The sequence below is a fragment of the Cavia porcellus genome, unplaced genomic scaffold (assembly GCF_034190915.1).
Source record: "Cavia porcellus strain 051 isolate PalLab524CR breed Dunkin Hartley unplaced genomic scaffold, mCavPor4.1 scaffold_3, whole genome shotgun sequence".
NCBI lineage: Eukaryota > Metazoa > Chordata > Mammalia > Rodentia > Caviidae > Cavia > Cavia porcellus.
The window spans coordinates 26,024,331-26,046,511 of record NW_026947486.1 but is presented as its reverse complement, the minus strand read 5'-3'; the positions used below and the strand labels follow the sequence as shown (position 1 = coordinate 26,046,511).

At 35.2% G+C, this 22,181-nt stretch overlaps 1 protein-coding gene across 19 annotated transcripts in view; it reads left to right on the top strand.

The window, feature by feature from the left end:
• The window catches only part of LOC100720927 (constitutive coactivator of PPAR-gamma-like protein 2), a 478,018-nt gene that overhangs the window by 153,396 nt on the left and 302,441 nt on the right, over nucleotides 1-22,181 (top strand). For 17 of the 19 annotated variants that reach the window (XR_010046553.1, XR_010046554.1, XR_010046557.1 and 14 more), the window contains 8 exons: nucleotides 1,924-2,079; nucleotides 2,161-2,212; nucleotides 3,603-3,734; nucleotides 4,090-5,033; nucleotides 9,133-9,364; nucleotides 9,728-9,858; nucleotides 10,455-11,044; nucleotides 15,765-15,976. Coding sequence is in view for 14 of the 19 variants with exons in the window: in XM_063245942.1 (XP_063102012.1) it covers nucleotides 1,924-2,079; nucleotides 2,161-2,212; nucleotides 3,603-3,734; nucleotides 4,090-5,033; nucleotides 9,133-9,364; nucleotides 9,728-9,858; nucleotides 10,455-11,044; nucleotides 15,765-15,976 (2,449 nt within the window). In the remaining 5 variants the exon portion in view is untranslated. The remainder of the gene's footprint in view (nucleotides 1-1,923; nucleotides 2,080-2,160; nucleotides 2,213-3,602; nucleotides 3,735-4,089; nucleotides 5,034-9,132; nucleotides 9,365-9,727; nucleotides 9,859-10,454; nucleotides 11,045-15,764; nucleotides 15,977-22,181) is intronic. The other 2 variants (XM_063245945.1, XM_063245951.1) reach the window with 1 other exon arrangement.

The window sequence follows — 22,181 nt, the reverse complement described above, 5'->3', positions numbered from 1 at the left end:
TAGGAATAAATTAGCATTTTAAAATTTTTAAATAGGGATATAACTAGTTTGACATACAGAGCGCAAACTTTTTGTTTTTTTCTAATTTTTTTATTATAAAGAGGGTAAGATTAAACATAACAAAACAGAACAAAACGGATCATAAGGAAACAATTTTAAGGAACACAGATTTCAAAACAAGTCCACTGGAGATCTTCACAGTCTATCTTACTGTCTCTAGTTTTCTTCCAAACAGTTGTCCCCATCTTCACACACATTGAATACATATTGAACATTACAGAACTAATCTAATCAGAATAGGATGATGAAGGCTTTTTAGGTCTTTAAGACCTGACATTGGGTAAGTCAATAACGACTTCCATAATGTCTCTCATTCTCTTCGTAGTAGCTGTCCTTATCTTTACGTACTCTGAAATTGAACATAAGAGACTAAACTAATACCACTCTGAACAGTGAATAATAGTCTTCCTAGATTTTATATCATAATGTTACAGAATTAGCACTGGGTTTCTTAGTGTCTCTTCTTTTTCAGAGTATCTGTTCATTACGTGGTGCATTATATAATCTGTTCCCATAAACGGTTTAGAAATTCTCCCCATGTGTGAATCTCTACATGTATATCTATCCTTTCTGTATTATAGGGAAAAACAGATCATAGGACAACAAAACAAATTCATAGAAAAACATGAAATGAAAAAGACATATAGAACTACAATATTATGTGATCTACAGTAGTTAACTATGCTGTCTCTTGTTGTTTTCAATAGAATTATCCACATCATCAGACATAGTATAATTGCACATAGCATTACATAGCTATTTTAATAAAAACACAACTTTGGAGACATTGTAGGACTTCAAAAGCAGTTAATAATCAAACCGGAATGGGTATCTTATTACATTTTGTCATCTTCAGAGTAGTTGCCTCTGCTCTTAGACTTGATACTATCAAGCATACCAAATTCGAATAAAATCAGTCAAGGTAAAACAGCGGTCTAACAAACCAGATTCAAATAAGATCAGTCATAGTAAGACAATGTTAGTAATACAGGGTTTCAGTTTAAGTTAATAGGAAATTAAGAATAGTTACCATTGGGGCTGGAGATTTAGCTCAGCGGCATAAACACCTGCCTTGCAAGCAGGCGGTCATGAGTTCAATCCCCGGTACCGATAAAAATTAAAAAAAAAGACAAAAAAAAAAAAAAAAAAAAGAATAGTTACCATGGTATAGTCTGCTATTTTGGGGATAACTGTCTGTGCCCTCTACAAACTGTTTTTGTTTCTGCATTGCTGCATTCCTAAGTATAAATAAATAATAATTTTATCAGTTATATCGCTAACAGTATTTTCTGAAATTTCACTTCTTTCATATTTTTATGCATAGTAAGCTTAATTAAAGGCCTGTGTACCATCATTTATTATCTTTGCTTTTTGTGGTACTAGAGATTGAACCCAAGGCCTTCATACTGAGCTGCATGCCTCTTCTCCAGCATTTTTAAGTTTTTTTTGAGAGAGTATTACTAAATTGCCAAGTTGCCTACGCTGAGCTCATACTTGCGAATCTCCTGCCTCAGCCTCTCAGAATGCTGAAATGATAGGCAGTACCACCAGGCATTATCATCTTTAAAGATGCTTCATTTTGTTATTTGTGGATTATAATTTTTTAGGTTTGGAATCCTGCTTTTAAACAGTGCCTCAGTTACATTGTTTAAATGACACTCAACTTATAGAACTCCAGATACTTTGAAAAATACGGGCTTCTTACAGATTGTACCAGTCTAACAATGACATTTCATTGGTGGTCTATGGCACTTGGATTTAAATAACTTTTTTTTCTTTATGGTAATCAGCATTAATACAGATTATAATTTTGAAGACTCTAAATTAAATCTTGTGAATAGACTGACTTTTATTTTGGGCCAGGTTGAAGATAACTTTGTACTGGAAAATGAGAAGGAAAAATTTGTGGAAGAATTGAGGGCTATTGTAGGTCAAGCCCAGGAGATTCTTCATGTCCATTCTGCTGCAGAAAAATCCATGGGAGTTGACTTTGTTACCTTGGAATTCAACAGTAACCAAGTAAGAGCAATTGCTTAATAAGTATGTCTTTTTTGATATATGTTAGGAACTTCATTATTTATCTATTCATTTTTAATTCAGACAGGATCATCTGAACAAGTACAGATAAATTCTGCATCCACTCAAACCAGCAGTAAGTATATTTACTAAAATTTATAGTTTTACTTTTGAAGCAAAACATTTGGAAACTTAATTTACACACCTTCATTGAAAAACATGTTAGTCAATAATTTGATAAGTGGGTTATTTTTCCACACTTTGAAAGGACTATGTAGCTCAGAGGTAAGAATCAGTTCTCCAAATTTCCTTGAAGTGTGGGTTCTTTATCTGATTAACTTGTTTCTGGGTTGTTGCATGACATGTTACCAGAAAAGCAGTCACAGTACTGATGACCTTTAATGTCCTGTTTGAAACAATTGGTAAGTTGTTCTTTTTTGATATAAGATGGATACAAAGTTTCTTAAATAGAATTGGCATGTTCTAAATTTGCCTTTTGTTTTAGTAGTCATTGATATCTTGATTTTTATCCCACAAATAATAATGCTCCTACTGACTGTGATCACTTTTTATAAATCAATTACCAGTTATATATATAGATACTAAAACTGAGACTCTTGTATTTTCTTTTTGGATGATGTAATCTCTGTATTCTTCTCAGCTTTGCTTATGAGTGTATAAATAGTGTCTGGGAGGGGGAGAGGAGCCATAGACACACAAAAACTTCAAAAAGACTTTTAACAGCATGAGGAAGCAAAAGGTGGTATAAGAGTAATGGATCCACATGTTGTCTAAACTTTAGTTTGACTGTGTTAGGATGCCAGAGTCTTTCTGTATCTTATTTTTCTGATTAGTAGAGATCTGAGCAGATATCTAACTGACAAAGCAGAGGGTAAAGTTTAAAAGAAACTTACTTAAATTTACAGAGTAGATATTAAAATGTAAGGAATTGTTTACTTCGTTGTTTATATTGTCATACAGTAAAATTAACTTCTAATGCGTAGTTTTGTAAATATCAATGTTTATTATTGATTTAAGTACCATGATTAGCAGGATGTATAACAGGCAGCATAGGGTGTTTTCATTTTTGTTTTGTTTTGTTGCATTGGGGACTTAACCTAGGGTGTTCTCTTTGAGCTACATTTCCACTGGAGACAGTGTGTCGCTGGGTTGCTATCTTGTTCTATCTGGGCTCAAACTCATAATCCTCTCGCCTTGAGATACAGGTTTTAATGGAAAATGTTTTCTAGTTTTTTTCCCAAAAAACTATAGAGTGTCTTGATTGTAATTACTCTTGATAGATACCGTGTGCTTAGCTCTTTAGATTATTTGTCAAGATTGGGAGATATTATTGTAGTATTATTGGAAACAAAGATACCAAATTGATTTTTAAATCTGGTTTCCTTAATAAATAAGGCAAATAAATTGATAGTTGTTTAGCATACTAATTTTTTGCTGATTCTTTCTACAGATGAATCTGCTCCCTGGTCTTAGCATATTAATTATTTTGCTGATTCTTTCTACAGATGAATCTGCTCCTCAGTCATCCCCAGTTGGTCGATGGCGATTTTGTATCAATCAAACAATTAGAAATCGTGAAGCTCAGTCTCCTCTTCAGCCTTCAGTGGCTACAGTTCCTGAGCTACATCCATTTTCTTGTAAGCTTTCATTCTCTCCCAGCTTTATCCAGACTCAGAAGATATGTATGCAAAGTATATACCATAACTGTCTTTTTATCATGGGTATTGTGTGTTTATGACAATCTTCATAAGCATTTTTGAAAGCATTTATTTTAGTATATACCTTACTTGTTTTTAAATATTTATGAAAAAAGTAAAGAATATTTTTTCTTTACCAGTTGAATTCTGTGATATTTTGAGTCTTACTTACAAAAGTAGTTTTCACACAGGTTCTCATTTGTCTCTTGCTTTTCACATTACTTTTCAGCTTGGTACTACTCCATGGTTTTTACTTATTAGTAGATACTTAGCTATTCCTTTGTTATTGTTTCAGGCTCAAGAAACACAAATAATAAAGAAATATCACAGGACACACTACTCACTATAGAAAATAATTCATGCCAGCGTGCACTTTTCACCTCCAAATCAGAACAGAAGAATTTAGTGGATGGTAAGATTTCTGAATGTGCTAGTGTAGAAACTGAGCAGCCAGCTATACTTTATCCAACGGAAGATGACAGGCAGATAATGGCACCAAGTACTAGTAGTTCCGCTTATTCTGCTACTTCAGTTTGTACAGCTGCAGTCAAACGTGATGGGCTCACCAGCCAAACAGGTATGTTCATACCTGTATATCCATGTCATCAAGCTTTCAGTCAAGCTAATGTGCTCATGGCCCATTCTGGTGAATCAGCTCAGATTACCGATAACATTGTTACAACTTCAGCATTTTTGTGTGATCAAAAACCTCAGTCCTTATCAGTACAACAGCCAGCTATTGATGCAGAATTTATTTCCCAAGAGAAAGAAACAACAGTGAATACTGAAGCAAGTTCTCCTAAGGCAGTCATTCCCACTCAGACCCCTAGCCTTGAAGCAACTACCCTTGTACCCATTACTCTTTTGGAATCAGATGGGGAAAGACCTCCAAAAATGGAGTTTGCAGACAACCGAATTAAAACTCTGGATGAAAAATTAAGAAACTTGCTCTATCAGGAGCACAACACCTCTAGCATCTATTCTGAGAGTCAGAAGGATACCCAAAGCATAGACTCTCCATTTTCTTCTTCTGCTGAAGACACACTTTCCTGTACAATGCCAGAAGTCATAGCCATCAGTCACTGTGGAATCCAAGATAGCCCTGCACCATCTCCTAATTTCCAACAGGCAGCCTCTAAAATTCTGTGCAGTGTGGCTGCGAGTCAGCCTGCTAGCATATCGGTATTCGAAAGGGACTTGAATGTGATAACTTCTGTACCCAGCGAATTATGTTTACATGTAAGTATCATTCATCCTAATTCCTTATTTGCTTTTTATTTTAAGGAACTTCCTTTCTTAAAATTTGGTCCTGTGAAATGAAATTATCTATGTTACGAGATTCTGAGATCATAAGTACTTAAAGGTCATAACTTAGGTTACAGGTACTCAAAATTTCTTAGTGCAGATGGCAGATCTGTCATGAGTAAGACAGCCCTATGGTGAATTAGCTAGGAATTTGAAACAATGTCTGTGTATTAATGGTAGAAAAGAAATTGATAATGGATAGGAAAAACTTACTTTTCCATTTTTTGTTGAACAAGAAAGTCTTTTCAGTGTCTGCTTCAAAAATTTTAAAGTATTACAAAAATAAAAAAATTAAAGTATTAAGCTAATCATGCTGGAGGGTTGATTTGGAAATAAAAGGTAAAAATAATCCTAATTCTGTGACATTTTACAAAATTTTACAGGGTGAATGTCCCCTATCTGAAATGCTAGGGATTAGAAATATTTCTGATTTGAATATTTTTTTGAATTTTAGAATATTTATTTGCATATTCTTAATAAGGTATCTTGAGGATGGGACCGTACCATTGAATCATACTCCATATCTTTTCTTAACCTTTTCCCTTTAAGTCTCAGAGTCTCTCTCTCCTCTCTCCTCTCTCCTCTCTCCCCTCTCCCCTCTCCCTTCTCCTCTCTTTCCTCTCCTCCCTCCTCTCTCCTCTATCTCTCATTTTGATGGGGACATTCAGACCATAGCAAATTCTCTTTTGGATTTTTTATTGCTGATGTGTAAAAATAAAACTGATTTTATTATTGATGTTATATCATTCAAATTTGCTGAGTTTATTAGCTCTAATAGTTCTTGGTGGTAGAGCTGGGTGTAGTGATGTATACCTATAGTCCCAGCACTCAAGAGCCTGAGACAGTAAAAGTGTCACAAGTTTGAGGCTATCCTGGGCTACATAGTAAGCTCAAGGCCAGCCTGCACTATACAGAGAAACACTCTCTCAAAGTTTTCTTTTTTTAAAAAGTAAATTTTTGGTGGATTTCTTTTGAATTTTCTGTATATAGTATATTTCTTCATCTGTTAATAGAAATTTATTTATATTTTTATATTATTTTTCATTTATTTATTTATTTAATTTATATTTTGGTACTGAGGATCAAACTCATGACCTTGCACTTGCCAGGCAGGCACGTATGCCACTGAGCTAAATCCCCGGCCTGTTTTTCTTTTAATTTATTAACTTTTCATATGTTGCTTTTCATCACTTTCTTCTTTTACTTTTTGTACTGGTGAATTTCTCAATTTTTAAGCTGTTTGCAGTCTCTACTCAGCTCTTTTTGTATCAAAGATTATACCTTTTCATTTCTAGTGACTGTAGTTCATTATTTTTCCTATAGATCTAGTACAATCACATGTCAATTAGCAACAGAAATACATTCTGATAAATGTGTTGTTAGGGTACTTATTGGCATGCACATTACAGAATGCACTTAAACCTAGATATATAGCCTGCTGTATATCCAAGCTATATTGTACAGCCTATTACTCTTATATTGCAAACCTCTATCTCATGGTAGTGTATTGAATATTATAGACAATTGTAGCACAATTATAAATATCTGTGTATCTAAACTTAGAACAGGTACAATAAATTACTAAGCAATAGTAATTATAACCCTCCATTATAACCTTATGGGGTTACTGTTATATATGCAATACGTTGTTGACCAAAATGTTGTTATACAACGAATGACCATATGTTCATACATCCTTCTGGAAATATTAAGATCTTATTTTGTGTTTTGAATGCTATTTCCTTGGCTATTCCTCTGTTCATGCTTGATATTTTCTTAAAGTGTTGAATTTCTGTGTGTGGTTATTCTTAATTGTGTATTCACCTTTTCTTTTCCCCCCATAAGATTCCCTGCTTAGCCAGGTCTGGTGGTGCATGCCTGTAAGCTTAGTGCTTGGAATGCCAAAAGAAGGAGGAGCACCATGAGATCGAGGCTTGCCTGGGCTACATAGTTGAAGGCCAGCCTGAACAATATAGTGAGACCCTGTCTCAAAAAACAAAAAGTGATTCTTGTTTGTCTGTCTATAAATGCTATATATAATCACTATAGCCTTCCTACAGTAATTGTAGGAAAAGCATACAACATGCTCACTGACATTTGTATTTTAACTTGTCTCTAATGCTCCCTGTAGTGTGGCCTAGTAGGTAGTTTTTAAGGGCAGGAGAGCTTTATCTTCCTCCTGGATGTTATCTCCTCTCTATGCTGACGTTTCTCTTGGCCACAAACCATTTATTCTTGCTATTCTTATTTAGGGGAAGATAGTCTGTGGTCTTTTGCTTGTGTGGAGGTGGGGAAGGAAGGGAAAGAACTAAATGACTTTTCTTTGTACCCCATTCAGTGCACTCTTCCATACACTGATAATCTGTTGAGCAGTGAATAAGTCAAAACCTCTATTTTTGTGGAGCTCACATTCTAGTTGAGGGAAACAGCCCCTAAACAAATAAAGTAATAGAAGTAAAGCGCTGAGATTAGGGGATTACTCTACATTGAGTTGTCAGGGAAAGATTTTTGGTAGTGACATAATGAAGATTTGTTCAAGTAACCAAAAGAATGCCAGTAAGTAGAAGAATATTAAGAGGTAACATTAAGAAACAGAGGATAGAGTGTGTTCAATTTTATAAGCAGTTAATGATTCATCCTTTGGATGGGTCAGGGCTCACTCTTATTGCTCATCTTTCTCATCTTAGTTTGCAGCATTTTTGTTTGTTTTTCCATTTCTTTTTTTATTAGTTCATAGCATTTTGAAACAGTTCCTACATATATTATGGTCTAATTTTTCTTTTTTAATTCATATGTACTTATGCCCATATTTGTTGTTTTTTGTTATGTTTGGTGATTTGAATTGATAAGTGGGACTGAAATATACATTAAATATGCCATCTTGATCCAGTTACTACATAATGAAAATCTTAGCTATAATATTAGTGGGCCAGTGAAACACTTTTAAAATTGTAATGATTCAGAAGGGTTTTTTTTCCCCTGACTGAGGTGATATTATCAATCCAAAATGAGTTTCTGTAAAATAAAAGCCGACTGCACAGAATTTTACTTTCAATAACCCCCTTTCTGTCCTAGTGTTAATAATGCTTACCCAAGACTGTGTATGCTTATTGTCATATAGGCTGTCTTCCTTCAGACAAAATGGTAAATCCTGTTCTTTTTGCTTTTGTATTCACTTTTTTTTTTTTGAACTGGGAGTTGAACTCAGGACCTCATACTCACTAGGCCAGCATCATGCTGCTAAGCTATTCCCTGGTCCTGTATTCACTTTTAAACATGTAGATTATTAGTAACCACTCTCATGTTTTCCAAAGTATTTGTGGTTGTATATATTAGTTTTTATATTAATTATTATAGTAAATTTATTTTTAAAGAAGTCAATAAAATACAACAGTTAATTCTAGGATTTTTTGAGGGGATCTGGGTACAAGGACAAGAAGAGATTGACTTTATAGCCAGCATTGCCTCATAATCTCAATTTATAGAGAATGAACTTAAAATAATTTTTAGTTCATTTATAAATTTCTCTGTGCTTACATAAAGTAAGAAACTTCATTACTGGTATTTCTCTTTTACTCTAAGTGCCTTAGATAGTTTGTTTTTCTGTTGTGTGTGGCAGGAATCTTTAACTCTCTTAAATAATATGAGAATAAATAAATATTTCATTTTAATACCATGAGATTTCAGTAACTTTTTTAGTAAAATGGCATATATGAAGGAAATTTTGTTTTAATTTTCAGTGTTTGGAGTTGGCATGGGGATGAAAAATGTTCTGGCATGGGAGATTAATATTTTGTTCTTTTATTCATCTGATGTCTGAATAATATTTTTAAAGAAATTTGGAAGATTTAATCAATACAAATTGAATACCTCAAGTTCAGTCTGATATAGTACCATTAATGCAGATATACATAGTATCCTAGTTTTGATTAATAATTAGTCCACAAACCACATTCCAATATACTAAAAAAATTCTCCACATTACCTAAATTATTACTACTTTGTTTTTTTATCCTTTTTTAATCTCCACTAGGAGATGTCTCCAGATGCTTCACTTCCAGGGGATCTAGAGGCCTATCCTGCTGCTGTGTCAAGTGGTGGAACCATTCATCTGCAGACAGGAGGTGGATATTTTGGCCTAAGCTTTACTTGTCCTAGTCTCAAAAATCCTATTAGCAAGAAATCCTGGACTCGCAAATTAAAAAGCTGGGCATACAGGCTACGGCAGTCAACCAGCTTTTTCAAGAGATCAAAAGTCCATCAAGGTAGTGTGCTTACAGTCAGGAACACTGACTAGGTAACATCACTTTTCATTTACTTATTTTTTTGTTCACATAGCCCGTGTATGTGACATGCCCCCATTAATGTCATTGCCATTTTATTTTTTCCTTTTGTAACTAATTTGATTTTGCAGTTACTCATTTCATACAGATACTAAGTCTTGGGATAAATCTTACAATGTCTGGTTTAGACAGGGAATTATACAATGTTGCTTATTACATTTACACTTTTTAAATGTCTAGCCAGAGTTAAACTTTTTCTACTTTTCTTCATTTTTGGTAATTTAGCATGTTTAGTTTTAATAAGAAATTTTCTCTTTTATGCTTAAAATTTGACAAAACTTACAGTGGAAACAGAAGATATAACATCAGCAATTGCTCCTGATCCTATTCCTCTGACACGGGAGTCCACAACCGATACTAGGGCTTTGAGTAGATGTAAAGCGATGAGTGGATCATTTCAGCGGGGTCGGTTCCAGGTTTGTGTCTTTGATTGAATCTTTATTTAGAAAGGCCTTATAAAAGTTAACAGCATGGCTGGGGCTATAGTTCAGTGGTATAACACTTGCCTAGCTCAGCATGTGAAGTCCTTGATTCTATCTCCAGCATTGAAAAAAAAAAGTAACAGTATTTAAAGATTGGTCTGTAGATGATACTTTAAATATAGATCTTTTTATCTTTAAATTGTTCACTTTGCATCTTAACTTTTGAAGCCATTTGTAAAAGAGATTCTACAGAAATGGGAATTTTATTAGCTAAAAGAGAGTATAGAAATGGTCATCATTTTTTGATGGGTGGGAGATCTGTTTTATAAACTTAATTTCATGTCCTTTACAATATTAGCAACTTTGTGGAATTTTTTGATTAATATAAAACCAACTCTGTTTATTCAAGGAGCCCAAATACAAGACTGAATACTGAAAATATGGTTGTATTTTTCATTTTTAATACTACCAGTATATGTGCATCTCAGTAGACCATCCACTTGTCTATGCTGTATATTGGTATTGAATTTTTCTTGAGATTTATCTTTTGGTTAGGTGGAGCCAGACACTTTTACCTTTTTATACCTCAGGTAATCACAGTTCCTCAACAACAGTCAGTGAAAGCAACATCTTTTGGAATAGAATACAGACCAGCAGTATTCAAGGACAAGCAGTCTAGTGAAGAAGCACTCGTCTTTTCTGCAGCTGCAAAGTCTCAGTTGGTAGAAGTGGAAACTACCACACAAAATCTTCAGACTTCCATTTCTTCTCAGAAGTTACAAACTCTTCACAAAACCTTTAAAGAAAATAAAGGAATTCCCAAACAAATTGACAGCTTCTTACCTTTAAGCACAGCTTGTGAGACTGATGTATCTTCAGTGAGCCCAGAAAAAGAATTAGAAGAAATTTCAGCCACGAGAAATAGCATAGAAAGAGAGATACTAACTGGTGGGAAACAGCTTAGTTCTAATAGTGAATTTTTAGCCAACCTGGCTGGTAATGAAAATGTTGTGGAAAAAACTGGTCCAGAGAGTAACCAATGCTTACCACTCCATGAACAAGCATATGCTGAAACACATAGTTCACTCTTCTATTCTCCATCTTCACCAATGAGCAGTGATGATGAGTCAGAAATAGAAGATGAAGACTTGAAAGTGGAGCTTCAAAGATTAAGAGAAAAGTAAGAATTCTTTTTCTTCTGTTATAAATTTGATTGTCCAAGGTTTTATAGAACTTAATTTCAATTGGTAGCCAATTTAGGATCGATGATATTTTAATGATTAAAACTTTTTTATGATTGAAAACTATAAAAAATGCTAATGTGAGACATTTTGTGCATGTTAAAATCTTTTTATATGAAATATTTTCATAGTTTAAAGATTAAGTACAGTTGGTTATTTGCCAATATGAATTAGTTATTCTTTTGTTGAATTTTTCAATCATTATCTTTCAGGGCTTTTGGATTAGAATTTTATTCTTATTACATAATTACACATTTGATTTTTAAAATGGCTAATGTATATAGGGAGAAATAGTAACTCATCTTCTTTAAGAAAAGGGAAGGTTGCTCCAAAATCTATCTTATTATTTGATGAATGAGATCATCAGCTTTCACTAGTGATTCTGTTTTGTTATGAAGAATGGTGTTTTGTATTTAGCTGGGTAAACTAGGTCATATTTTTTAATAAATTAGTGTTAAATTGGTGAATTATTTCTAAGTTCATCATATACTTCAAAATTCAAAAGGTACTATTCAGTGGAGTCTGCCAGTGTACCAAAGCTACCCAGTCTTTATCCATAGAGGCTATAAATGCTACTTGTGTTCTAATATATCTAAAATTAGTTTGTATATGTACAAATAAATAAATGCATATTTTGTTGTTTGTATTCTCCAAAATAGTAACTTATAATAAAGATTGTTCTTTTATCTTGCTTTTTCTTTTACGATTTCACTGTATCTTAGATCTCAATCGTATTTTTCATTTTTTACTTTTCTATAGGATACCATTATATATACATACTCATACATTAGTTACTGACCTCCAACTGATGACCTTATGCCTTATTATGAAAAGTTGAAAAAAACTCTAGCAACTATATGGAAAAGGCTAGATTTTAGCCAGATAGTCTTACATGTTTAGATGAAGCTGCATTTAGACGTTCTGTTTTAATTCTTCTAGAAGCAGGTTAAAATCCATAGAAATTTCCATTTGAAACCCTTTTCTAGAGGAAAAAATGAAAATCCAAATACAGAACTGATAATCCAGTGAGACATAATTACAATACCATTTTCTCTTCAAGTTATTTCTCTAAATTTTTTTGTTAGTGTTTTTTAACTGGAGCCTGGAAGAAACTTGTAAATGTATGTTTTAAACATTCATCAGTGGAAGGTTGATATTCTATTTTAAATATAAATGGTGTGATAAAAAATTGTTGGGAGGGGCTGGGGATTTAGCTTAGCGGCATAAGCGCCTGCCTTGCAAGCAGGCAGTCGTGAGTTTGATCCCTGGTACCGATAAAAAGGAAAAAAGATGAAAAAAAAATTGTTGGGAATATAGCTCAGCAGTATAAGCACTTGTCTGGCAAGGTCCTGAGTTCAATCCCCAATACAAGTAAGTAAATAAAATTTTTAAAAAATTATTTTAAATTTTCTGAGGATACAGCTCAGTGGCATAAGCACCTCTCTGGCAAGGTCCTGAGTTCAATTCCTAGTATAAATAAATAAAAATTAATTAAAAAATTATTTTAATAAAAGATATCTTGCAATTAATCTTTTTCCAAATCCTCAAAGTATTCCCTCTTGCTTCAGATACACTTATCCCATCATTCTTGGCAATATGTCTTTTACTATAGTAATTTTTAAAATTTAAACATTGACTGTATATTTCAGTCACCTCTTACATATATATACAGGCTTGACTTTATATTATGTATAATGTATACTATAAATTATATAGCTTACTGTATATTTGTTCATACTAAGCAATATATATACATTAATACTTTTATAATAAAATAGTTATTAAAGTTGTTTAATATTTGTGATATTAGTATTCCAGGGCTTGTCTTTTTACTTTCTATTTTTCTTTCTGGTGTCTGGGGATTGAACTCAGGGCTTCATACATACTATACAAGTGCTAGCTCTCTGAACTACATCCTCAGTCTCTTATTGCTGCTTTTAATGTTTCTTTTAAACTGTTGTCAAAGACTGTTGATTTTGTACCTGACTCTAGTGGTTAGAAGCACTTTATTTTGAATATGAAATGTAGATTCTTACTATTTTATGGAACCCAAGATGACAGATAATTTATTCTGTGAATGAGGGTATAGCTCACAGTAGAGTGATTAACTAGCCTGAATGTGGTAAAGGATTCGATTTCTAGCACCTAAAATAAGAATTTACTTTATAGTGTCTTCAGTTTTCTTTTGGTATTATGGTTTCTTCTAAAAAAATTTGAGGGTCTGAAATTTAACTCAGCGGCATAAGCGCCTGCTTGACAGGCGTGAAGTCACAAGTTTGATCCCTGGTACAAAAAAAAAAATTTAGACCCAGGGCAATGATTGTAAGGGTTAGAATCATGTAGGCCCACAATGATGATCTCTGTTTTTAGACCTAAATTATTTGGAATAAGCTATTATTGAGAGAGAGAGAGAGAGAAAGAGAGAGAGAGAGAGAGAGAGAGAGAGAGAGAGAGAGAGAGAGAATATGAATTTTAAAAGTGTCATATGGGAAAATATTTAAAAATAAAATAAAAAAACAAAAGAATCTCATTTTTTTTCTTGTCACAATCTCATTTCTCAGAGGCAAGCACTGACAGCTCTTCGGTATGTAATTTGCTAGTCCTTTTTCAGTGCATTTACAAATATAAAGTTTCTGTCTTTTACAAAACTGAGATTATAATGCACATATTAGAGTATATTTTTTTTTGTACCCGGGATTGAACTCATGACCTCGCACTTGTCAGGCAAGTGATTATGCTACTGAGCTAAGTCTCCAACTAAATTAAAATTTTGTGACTTAGTAAGTATTGTGGCCTATGATCTTATCCATGTAGATACACCTTTTTAAAAAATGGCTGCATACTGTTAAATGAATGTGTACTCACGTTTCTTTAATCCCTCCTTAACAGACACTAGTTTTTACCAATGTTTTGCTTATATAAACTATGCTAAAATAAATATCCTTCTATATTTATTCTTTTTTATTAGTACATCTTTGCAGAACATAATGAATACATTCATTGTAGGTAGTTGCTATATGCACATGACATGTCTCAGTTCTTTTTTAGTACTCTTTTCATCTCTTGGTCCCCTTCCCATTTGCAAAGGATTTGTCTTCTTGTTTCCTCTTGTATATGTTTTATTTTGCTGTTTTTTATACTTTGAGTTCCTCATATAAAAAAACCCATACAGTCTGTAATTGTGTCATTTCATTTAACATTATGGATTCAACATACATTTATTTTCCTACTGACTCATTTATCCTGCTTCATAGCATAGCAGTATTCCATTATACATAAAATACCATATTTTCATTAATCTTCATATACCCATGAGTACTTTTGTATGGTAAATACTTAAAAGTGGACTTGCTGACTTAATAGGTGTATATATTTTAAATTGATACTGCTAAAATTATGTTCCAAGATAGCTGTATCATCTTAAATTCCAAACAAAAATATATGAAAGGTTTCTGTCTATTTCGTCACATTATAACAACAGCAGAGACTGGATAGTACTGATCTTTTAAATTTATGCCAATCAGATAAATCAGAAATATTTCATTAGCTTGGCGTGTAATCCCTGCAACTGGAGAGGCTGAGTAGAAAGAACAGACTTTCATGATCAGCCTGGGAAAAATCATGAGATTGCATCTCCAAAAAATTATTAAATTTTGTTCTTCTGATTAAGAGTGAAGTTGTGTATCATCACATTTATTGTTATTTATATTTTCTCTCCTATGGAATCAATCACCTTTTTATTTTCTTTGTTCTTTTTTCTATAAGGTAGTTTTTTGGTAAATTATCAGGAGGTATGTGTATATTCTGAATATTAAGGTATTAGTATATATTGCAAATATTGTATACCTTTTTAAACTTGCAATTTATAATTGTTGTGGTGCTTTTTGTTTGTTGGCTTTGGGTGTGTGTGTGTGTGTGTGTGTGTGTTTGTGTGTGTTTGTCTTGCTATAGATTCAACCTTGGTTCTTTATACTGAGTTACATCTACCAGCCCTTTTTATTCATTGTTTTTTTATTTTAAAGAGAAAAAACAAATACGATACAAAATTTCAAAATCCAGCCCTTTTTATTTTGAAACAGGATCTCACCTGGCTTCGGTAGCACACCTATCATCCCAGCATTTGGGAAGCTGAAGCAGGAGGATCATTATGAGTTCTAGGCAAGTGTAGGCTACGTAGTAAGTTCCAGGTGAGCCTGAGCTACCTAGGGAAACTTTGTCTCAAACCACATCTACCCCCCAAAAAAGAAACAAGCTCTTGCTAATTTGCCAACGTAGGACTTGAATATTTGTGAGCCACCTATGTCAACCTTCCTTAGTGCTGCATTACAGGTATGTGCTACTATGCCTGGCTAAGAAAAAGTTAATACTTTTAAACTATTTGATTTCAATTATGTTTTATTGCCTTCCATTATATCAACACTTTAGAGATTTGTTACTGACAATTTGCTTTTTGACTGATTAGTTTATGTTTAGGAAAATTGTTTATGTTTAGGAAATTGTTTATGTTTAGGAAAATCCTAAAATTGTGAAAATACTTTCTGTGTCATCATTGTTAATGTAAATTCCTTATTAAGCTTTACTTGTACTAGTGTAATGTTTCTTGGTTCAATTTTATAATGTCAGAGCCATTAAAAAGTTTTCCGAACAATTTTCATTCAGGCACATTCAGGAGGTGGTAAATCTTCAGACGCAGCAGAATAAAGAACTGCAGGAGCTCTATGAACGCCTTCGGTCAATTAAAGATACCAAGGCTGAATCTTCAGAGATTCCTTTGCTACCGACATCACCACGTCGACCAAGATCATTCAAAAGTAAACTTCGTAGCCGTGCCCAGTCCTTGACACAGGCAGACAATGGCATAATTGCAACAGGTAAATTCCTTAAAGATAATTTTTTAAAACTCTTAACTATTACATAGTTGGCCTGCCCTCACTCTGTGAGTGTGCTTCTTTTCTTACTTTTACTTGGTCCAAACTCTTTGCAGAGCCGGTTTCTTTTCTTACCCTTAATGAAACTTTGCCACTGTTAAATTGGAAAAAAAAAAACCTTGGTTAAAGATCAAGAAAATAATATAATTTGGTACTTACTAGGCTACAGTGATTTAAAATAGTACACATTATTCTAACATTCTTTCCTTTTTTTTTAAATTTTATTTCAGGAGAAAAGAAAAAAAAGCAGAGAAAGGGTACAAGTTTACAGATTTACAGGAAAAAAAATAAACAGTAGGAAATCACTAGTTAATGGATTACATATTGTCATCTTAGAAATAATTGTTCAAGTCACAAAATTAAAGCTTGTAAAGTGGACATTCCAACAATGATACTGCAAACAGATCTGTTCAATGATCCAATAAAACTCTGTGATATCATTTCCTATCTTATACACTTAAATATACATGCAGTTATATAGTTTAGAACACTTCCTTTTCCTCTCTTTTGTACAATGACTGTTACACATTTTGGGTTTCATTGCTCCCATGGTTCTTATTACTTTTTTGGAAGAGAGTAGAGCCAAATGTGACATAACAGAACAGAATCGGTCAAGTCAAAAGGGTGGACATAATAGATAATGTAAAAACATAATACAAGGTGATCAACAATGGTTACCATAATGTCTCCCGCTATCTCTAATAGAAATGCCTATATCATTAGTTATAATACGATTGAACAAAACAGTAAAGAATAAAACCGACAAAACCACAGCATTGGAGACATTGTAGGTCTTCAAAAGTAGATAAAAGTCAACGAGAATGGGCGTTATAATGAATCTCATTATCTTCACAGCTGTTGCTTAAACTTTCAAACCTGATACTATCCAGCAAAACAGAATAGAGGAACATCAGTCAAAAACAAGATGGTGAGAGTAATACAGGGCTTTAAATTGAGATAATGGAAAGTCAAAGTGGGTTACTATAATATATCCTGCTATTTTTTTCCTTTAATTAAAAGGATAAAAATAAAAAAGTAAATAATAGAGTGGAGATTGAGATAAAAGAGGGCATAACAGCGAAACAGTGCAGATCAAAACATAACCATTTAAGCAGAATAGTGTTTCACCACCAGATAATCCTGACCTAAAAGTAGTTACCATATTGTCTCTTTCCTTGAAATCCTTGAGTACAACTTCGTATACTGTAGCATTAAGTATATCAAAACAATGTAAAACCATTTAAGAGATTGACAGCATTACAGAGTATTTAGAATCAACTAACAGAAAATGAACAATGGTTTCTGTATAATCTCCTGTTTTTAAAAGGTTTTTGCTTATACTATCGTACATAATAAAATCCAATAAGATACAACCTATTTAGGCCATTGGAGACAGAAGAACAAAAGCTAGATGAGACTTCAAAACAAGATGATACTAAATCAGTTTTACCTATTAAGATGTCATTTTCTCCAAATTAGTTGTTCCTATCATCCAATCTTCTCTGCCTCATTTCTGTTGAGCTCTTTTTCTGTCAGTGGCTATCAGTTTGTCTTCTTCATTTTGTTCTCTGCTCCACTCATTGTGGCCTCCCCGCCACTATTTCTGGGTTCTTTGTATTTTTCTTTTTTTAGAATATCCTGCAAAACTCTCTATAGAGTTGAATTGGTGGTTGCAAATTCCCCCAGTTCCTCTTTATCCTGGAAGCACCTTGTTTTTCCATCAATTTCCAGGGACAGTTGTGCAGGATATCTCAATCTTGGCTGGAGATTATTATCTTTCAAAGCTTGAATTATTCCCCCCCACGCTCTTTGTGATTTGATGGTTTGTGCAGAGAAATCTGCTGTAATTCTGATGGGTGTTCCCTTGTAAGTGGTCTGTTTCTTGTCTCTGACAGCTTTTAATATTCTGTTCTTGTATTGAATTTCTGGAATTTTTATTATTATATGCCTGGGTGTTGCTCTGTTTGGGTTATAGGTAGCTGGGGTCCTGTATGCCTCATACATCTGAGTGTCTTTACCTTTTGCTAAATTAGGAAAATTCTCCTGGATTATCTCTGTGAGTAGCTTTTGTAGTTCACTTGTTTGTGTCCCTACTTCTTCTTTTATGTTCTTAATCCTTAAGTTATGGATCCTCTTATCATCTTCTTGTCTTTGTATTATTGCTGTTTGTTTCTTTGTTATTTTTAAGAAGTTTTTCATTTCATTCTCCCATATTACAAGTCTGCCCTCCAGTTCAGATAGTCTGTCCTTAGTTTCTTTCAAGCTGTTATGCCAGTCTTCGATAGACTTCTTAGTTTCTTGGTAGTCCCTTTGAACCTGCTTCACGCATTCTATGCATTCTCTGTTTTCTCCATCAAACAATTCTCCCCTCTTTTTCTGTTCTTCCATTCCACCATCTGTTTTTTCTTGGGTGGTGCTTAGCATTTCTCTAACTATTCTGCATACTTCTAGGTTCAGGTCATTGATAACTTCATTCCTGAATTGATCTATGAGGCTCTCTATATGGCGCTTTATGTCTATTGGTGCGGTGTCCACTATTGCCTGTTTAGCAGAATTGGGGGCCGAGGAGCCTTTCTTGTTGCTGCCTTTTCCCATATTCTCTGTTCCTTATATATGCAAGCTTACATAGGAGGCTCAGCCTCTCTCCCTGTCAGCCCCAGCCTGATCGAATTGCGCTGGCTAGGTGTTCCCGCCCACCGCAGCGCACCAGGGAGTTAGGCAGCCTACACGGGGCCCGCCCCTCCAGGCCACCGTCGGGCTCTGGGATCTGGGTTCGGCCAGCCTACCGAGTCCGCCAGCAGCGTCACGCAGGCCAGGCACTTTTCACCAATCCCGCCCGAGAGGGGGATGTGTGGCTGGTGTCGCCACCGCGCCCTGCTCCCGCAGGACTGCCGGGGCCCAGAAAGTCCTCCCCTGGAGTCAAACTGTGGTAGAGTGTCAGTTTCTCTCACTCACCTCACCACAAGTCAGTGCATGCCTCCGTTCGCAGATTGCCATTCTCAGAGCTTCCGCGTGTCTCTCTCCTTGCTGAGCCGCTGTAGAGGCAGCCAGCTGCCCCGTGGCGGGAAACCCAAATCGCGGCTTCCAATGGCGCGGGGTCCAGCCTCCACACTGAGGCTTTTCTGTTCCTGCTTTAGCACCAGGACTGCATTCCAAGTTGGTTTCTCTCAGCCCAGTTCGTTCCTGAATCAGCAGAGCATATCTCCACCTGCTTGTGTCCCCTTACTCCGCACCCTTCCTGACTTCTGAACCAAGCCTTTCAGAGAGCCTCCATAGCATCTGTTATCTGTCCGCCATGTTCTCCCGGAAGTCCATTCTCTCCTTTTTTGATGTTGAATGTTCTCTTATGCCGGATGTGGTAGCGCACACCTGTAATCCTAGCACTCAGGAGGCTAAGGCAAGATGATTGCTTTGGATTTGAGGCTGTCCTGGGCTACATAGTGAGTACAGGCCAGTCTGAACTACATAGCAATACCTTGTCTCAAAAAAAATGTTTTCTTATGAAATGATGATGAGAATGGATACTGGAAAAGGGCTGATTTTTATGTTTTCACTTAAAGAAAAAATATATGGAAGTCCACTATAATTCCCTGGAAGTGTTTTTGAAATATTACCAGTCATTGGGAAACTCTCATCTAGTATTTAAAGTTTGTTGAGGAATTATTGATAAAAATATGCCTTTAAAATGTTTTCATGGGGCTGGGGATTTAGCTTAGCGGCATAAGTGCCTGCCTTGCAAGCAGGCAGTCGTGAGTTCAATCCCTGGTACTGGTAAAAATGAAAAAGACAAAAAAAAAAAGTTTTCATGCACTGAGGTGAGAAGTTTTTAGTATTCATGAGAATATTACTTTATTATTCATGAGAATATTTTACTTATTATTCATGAGTAACCCAGCATTTGGGCAGGTAGAGGATAAAGACTGTCAGTTTGAAGCAAATCTGGGATACATAGTAAGATCTTGTCTCAAAAAACCAAAGGGGGGAAGATGATGGATCAGTAAGCTGCAAAATAGATAGCCTCTCTGAGAAAAACAGCTCAGATGCTAGAATCAAACATCCTGGAAAAGACCAGATGGAAGGAGATAGATCCTCTTGACCAAGAAAGAAACTAAAGGCAAAAGTGGAGAAAAGGGGAAAAAAAGAAAGAAAAGGAAGTTGTGGACTGAGGACTGTAGCCAGACGTGCTCTCAAAAAAGCCGATCCCATTGTATATGAAAAGCCACTAGAATCTGAAGATGCACAGTTGAGTTGAATTTGGAAGTTGGCAAGCCTGAGGGCCTTGAGGACACGGTTGTGGAGGGGTCAGCAGAATGGAGAACAGTGCTCAGCTCAGAGATCTGTGCCAGCTCGTAGTGAGAGTTTGGTCCTCCCGCGGGAGTGGGCCACTGGCTGGGTGACATTTTGGAGTCAGGCAGGATAAACCCAGAATCAGAACTGCAGCAGCTTCAGTCAGCCACTCCTAGCACAGAGCAGATTGGTAAAAATTGATCGGACTGAGTCCCACCACTGTGCGTGATCCAATAGCCAAGGGCAAGGTCTCCCTGAAGTTATACTTAGCCAGGCAGTTTGCGTGGCACACACTGATGTGGTGAAGACTCCCAGTCTTTGACCAGCTCATAAGGGAGGGGCAAGCCTGTCGCCACCCCTGCTTGTGCTTTAGCGGTCATCAGCAGACTGGGGAGGGCAGCAATCCCTAGCTAACATGCTTCAGAGTAATGGTAGCCAATACAGGAAGTGCCAGGGATCCACACTATCCACCATCTGGAAGAAACCAGAAACTGAGAAGAGGAAGAAACAAAAGGAAGTCTCCAACCCCCAACTCAAACATTGCTGGCTGAGGCGAGGTAAACATAGAAGAGATCAGGGTTACACACCTGCAGTGCCTGAAAAAGCAGCATCTGACATAAAGAATTATCTTCGTGACATTATAGAAGAACTAAAAACAGAAATTCTAATACAAGTAAAGGAAAATATATGAAAAATAATAAAAGAAAAAAGAGAGAAACCTTCGATGAAGAATATAAAAAATATCTAGAATACATGAAACAGATTCTAAGAAACTACCAAGAAATTAAAAATTGGAAGCTGGCAAACCTGCTTGAAAGAAACTAAAGATGGACTATCAGACCTTGAAGACAGGTTTGCAATGTGTAATTGCAAAAGGAAAGATCTCTTAAAAATAACAAGGAACCAGGAAGTAACAATACACAGGCTAAAAGATCACAAGAGGATCTATAACTTAAGAATAAAAACTGTGAGTGAAGAAGCAGGGGTAAACACAAATGAAATACAAAGGCTAATTACAGAAATAATTAAAGAAAACTTCTCAAGCATACGAAAAGGAAATGATATCCAGATATTTGAGGTATACAGGACTCTAGCCAGCTATAACCAAAATAGATCTATACTCAGACATATAATAATCAATATCCCAGAAATCCAACACAAGAATAGAATATTAAAAGCTGTCAGAGAAAAGAAATAGATCACTTATAAAGGAAAAACAATGAGAATCATGACAGACTTCTTAACACAAATCATCAAATCAGGAAGAGCTTGGAGTGAGGTATTCTAAGTCCTGAAAGAAAATAACCTCCAACCCAGATTGATGTACCCTGAAAAACTATCTCTCAAAAGTAATGTAGAAACAAGATGCTTCTGAGACAAAGAAGAACTGAGGGAATTCATGACCACCAATCCAACCCTACAGAAAACACTGAAGGACATTCTAAAGAGAGAGAAAAAGACCATGGTTTGAAGAACAGCGACAGAGGAGGCTTACTGAACAGGCAGACAGTGGAGTTAAGGGAAAAAGTAGACAACCAACAGCAGAAAAATAGCATGGCAGAGATGAGGCAGAGAAGACTGGCCATAATTGCTAACATGGATGACCTCGATACACTAATAAAAAGAAACACAGGCAGAGTGGATCAGGAGATAGGGTCCTTCGAGATGCTCTATAAAAGAAATATATTTAACCTGAAAGAAGAGTTTATGGACTGAAAGTCAAAGATGAGAAAATAATGCTCTATGTGACAGGGAACCAGAAAAAAGTGGCGGTAGCTCACCCATCAGCTGCAGATTGGTTGGAAAGACATAACTTTTGTATAATGGAGAACTACTCAGCTATAAGGAAGGAAAACCTTAA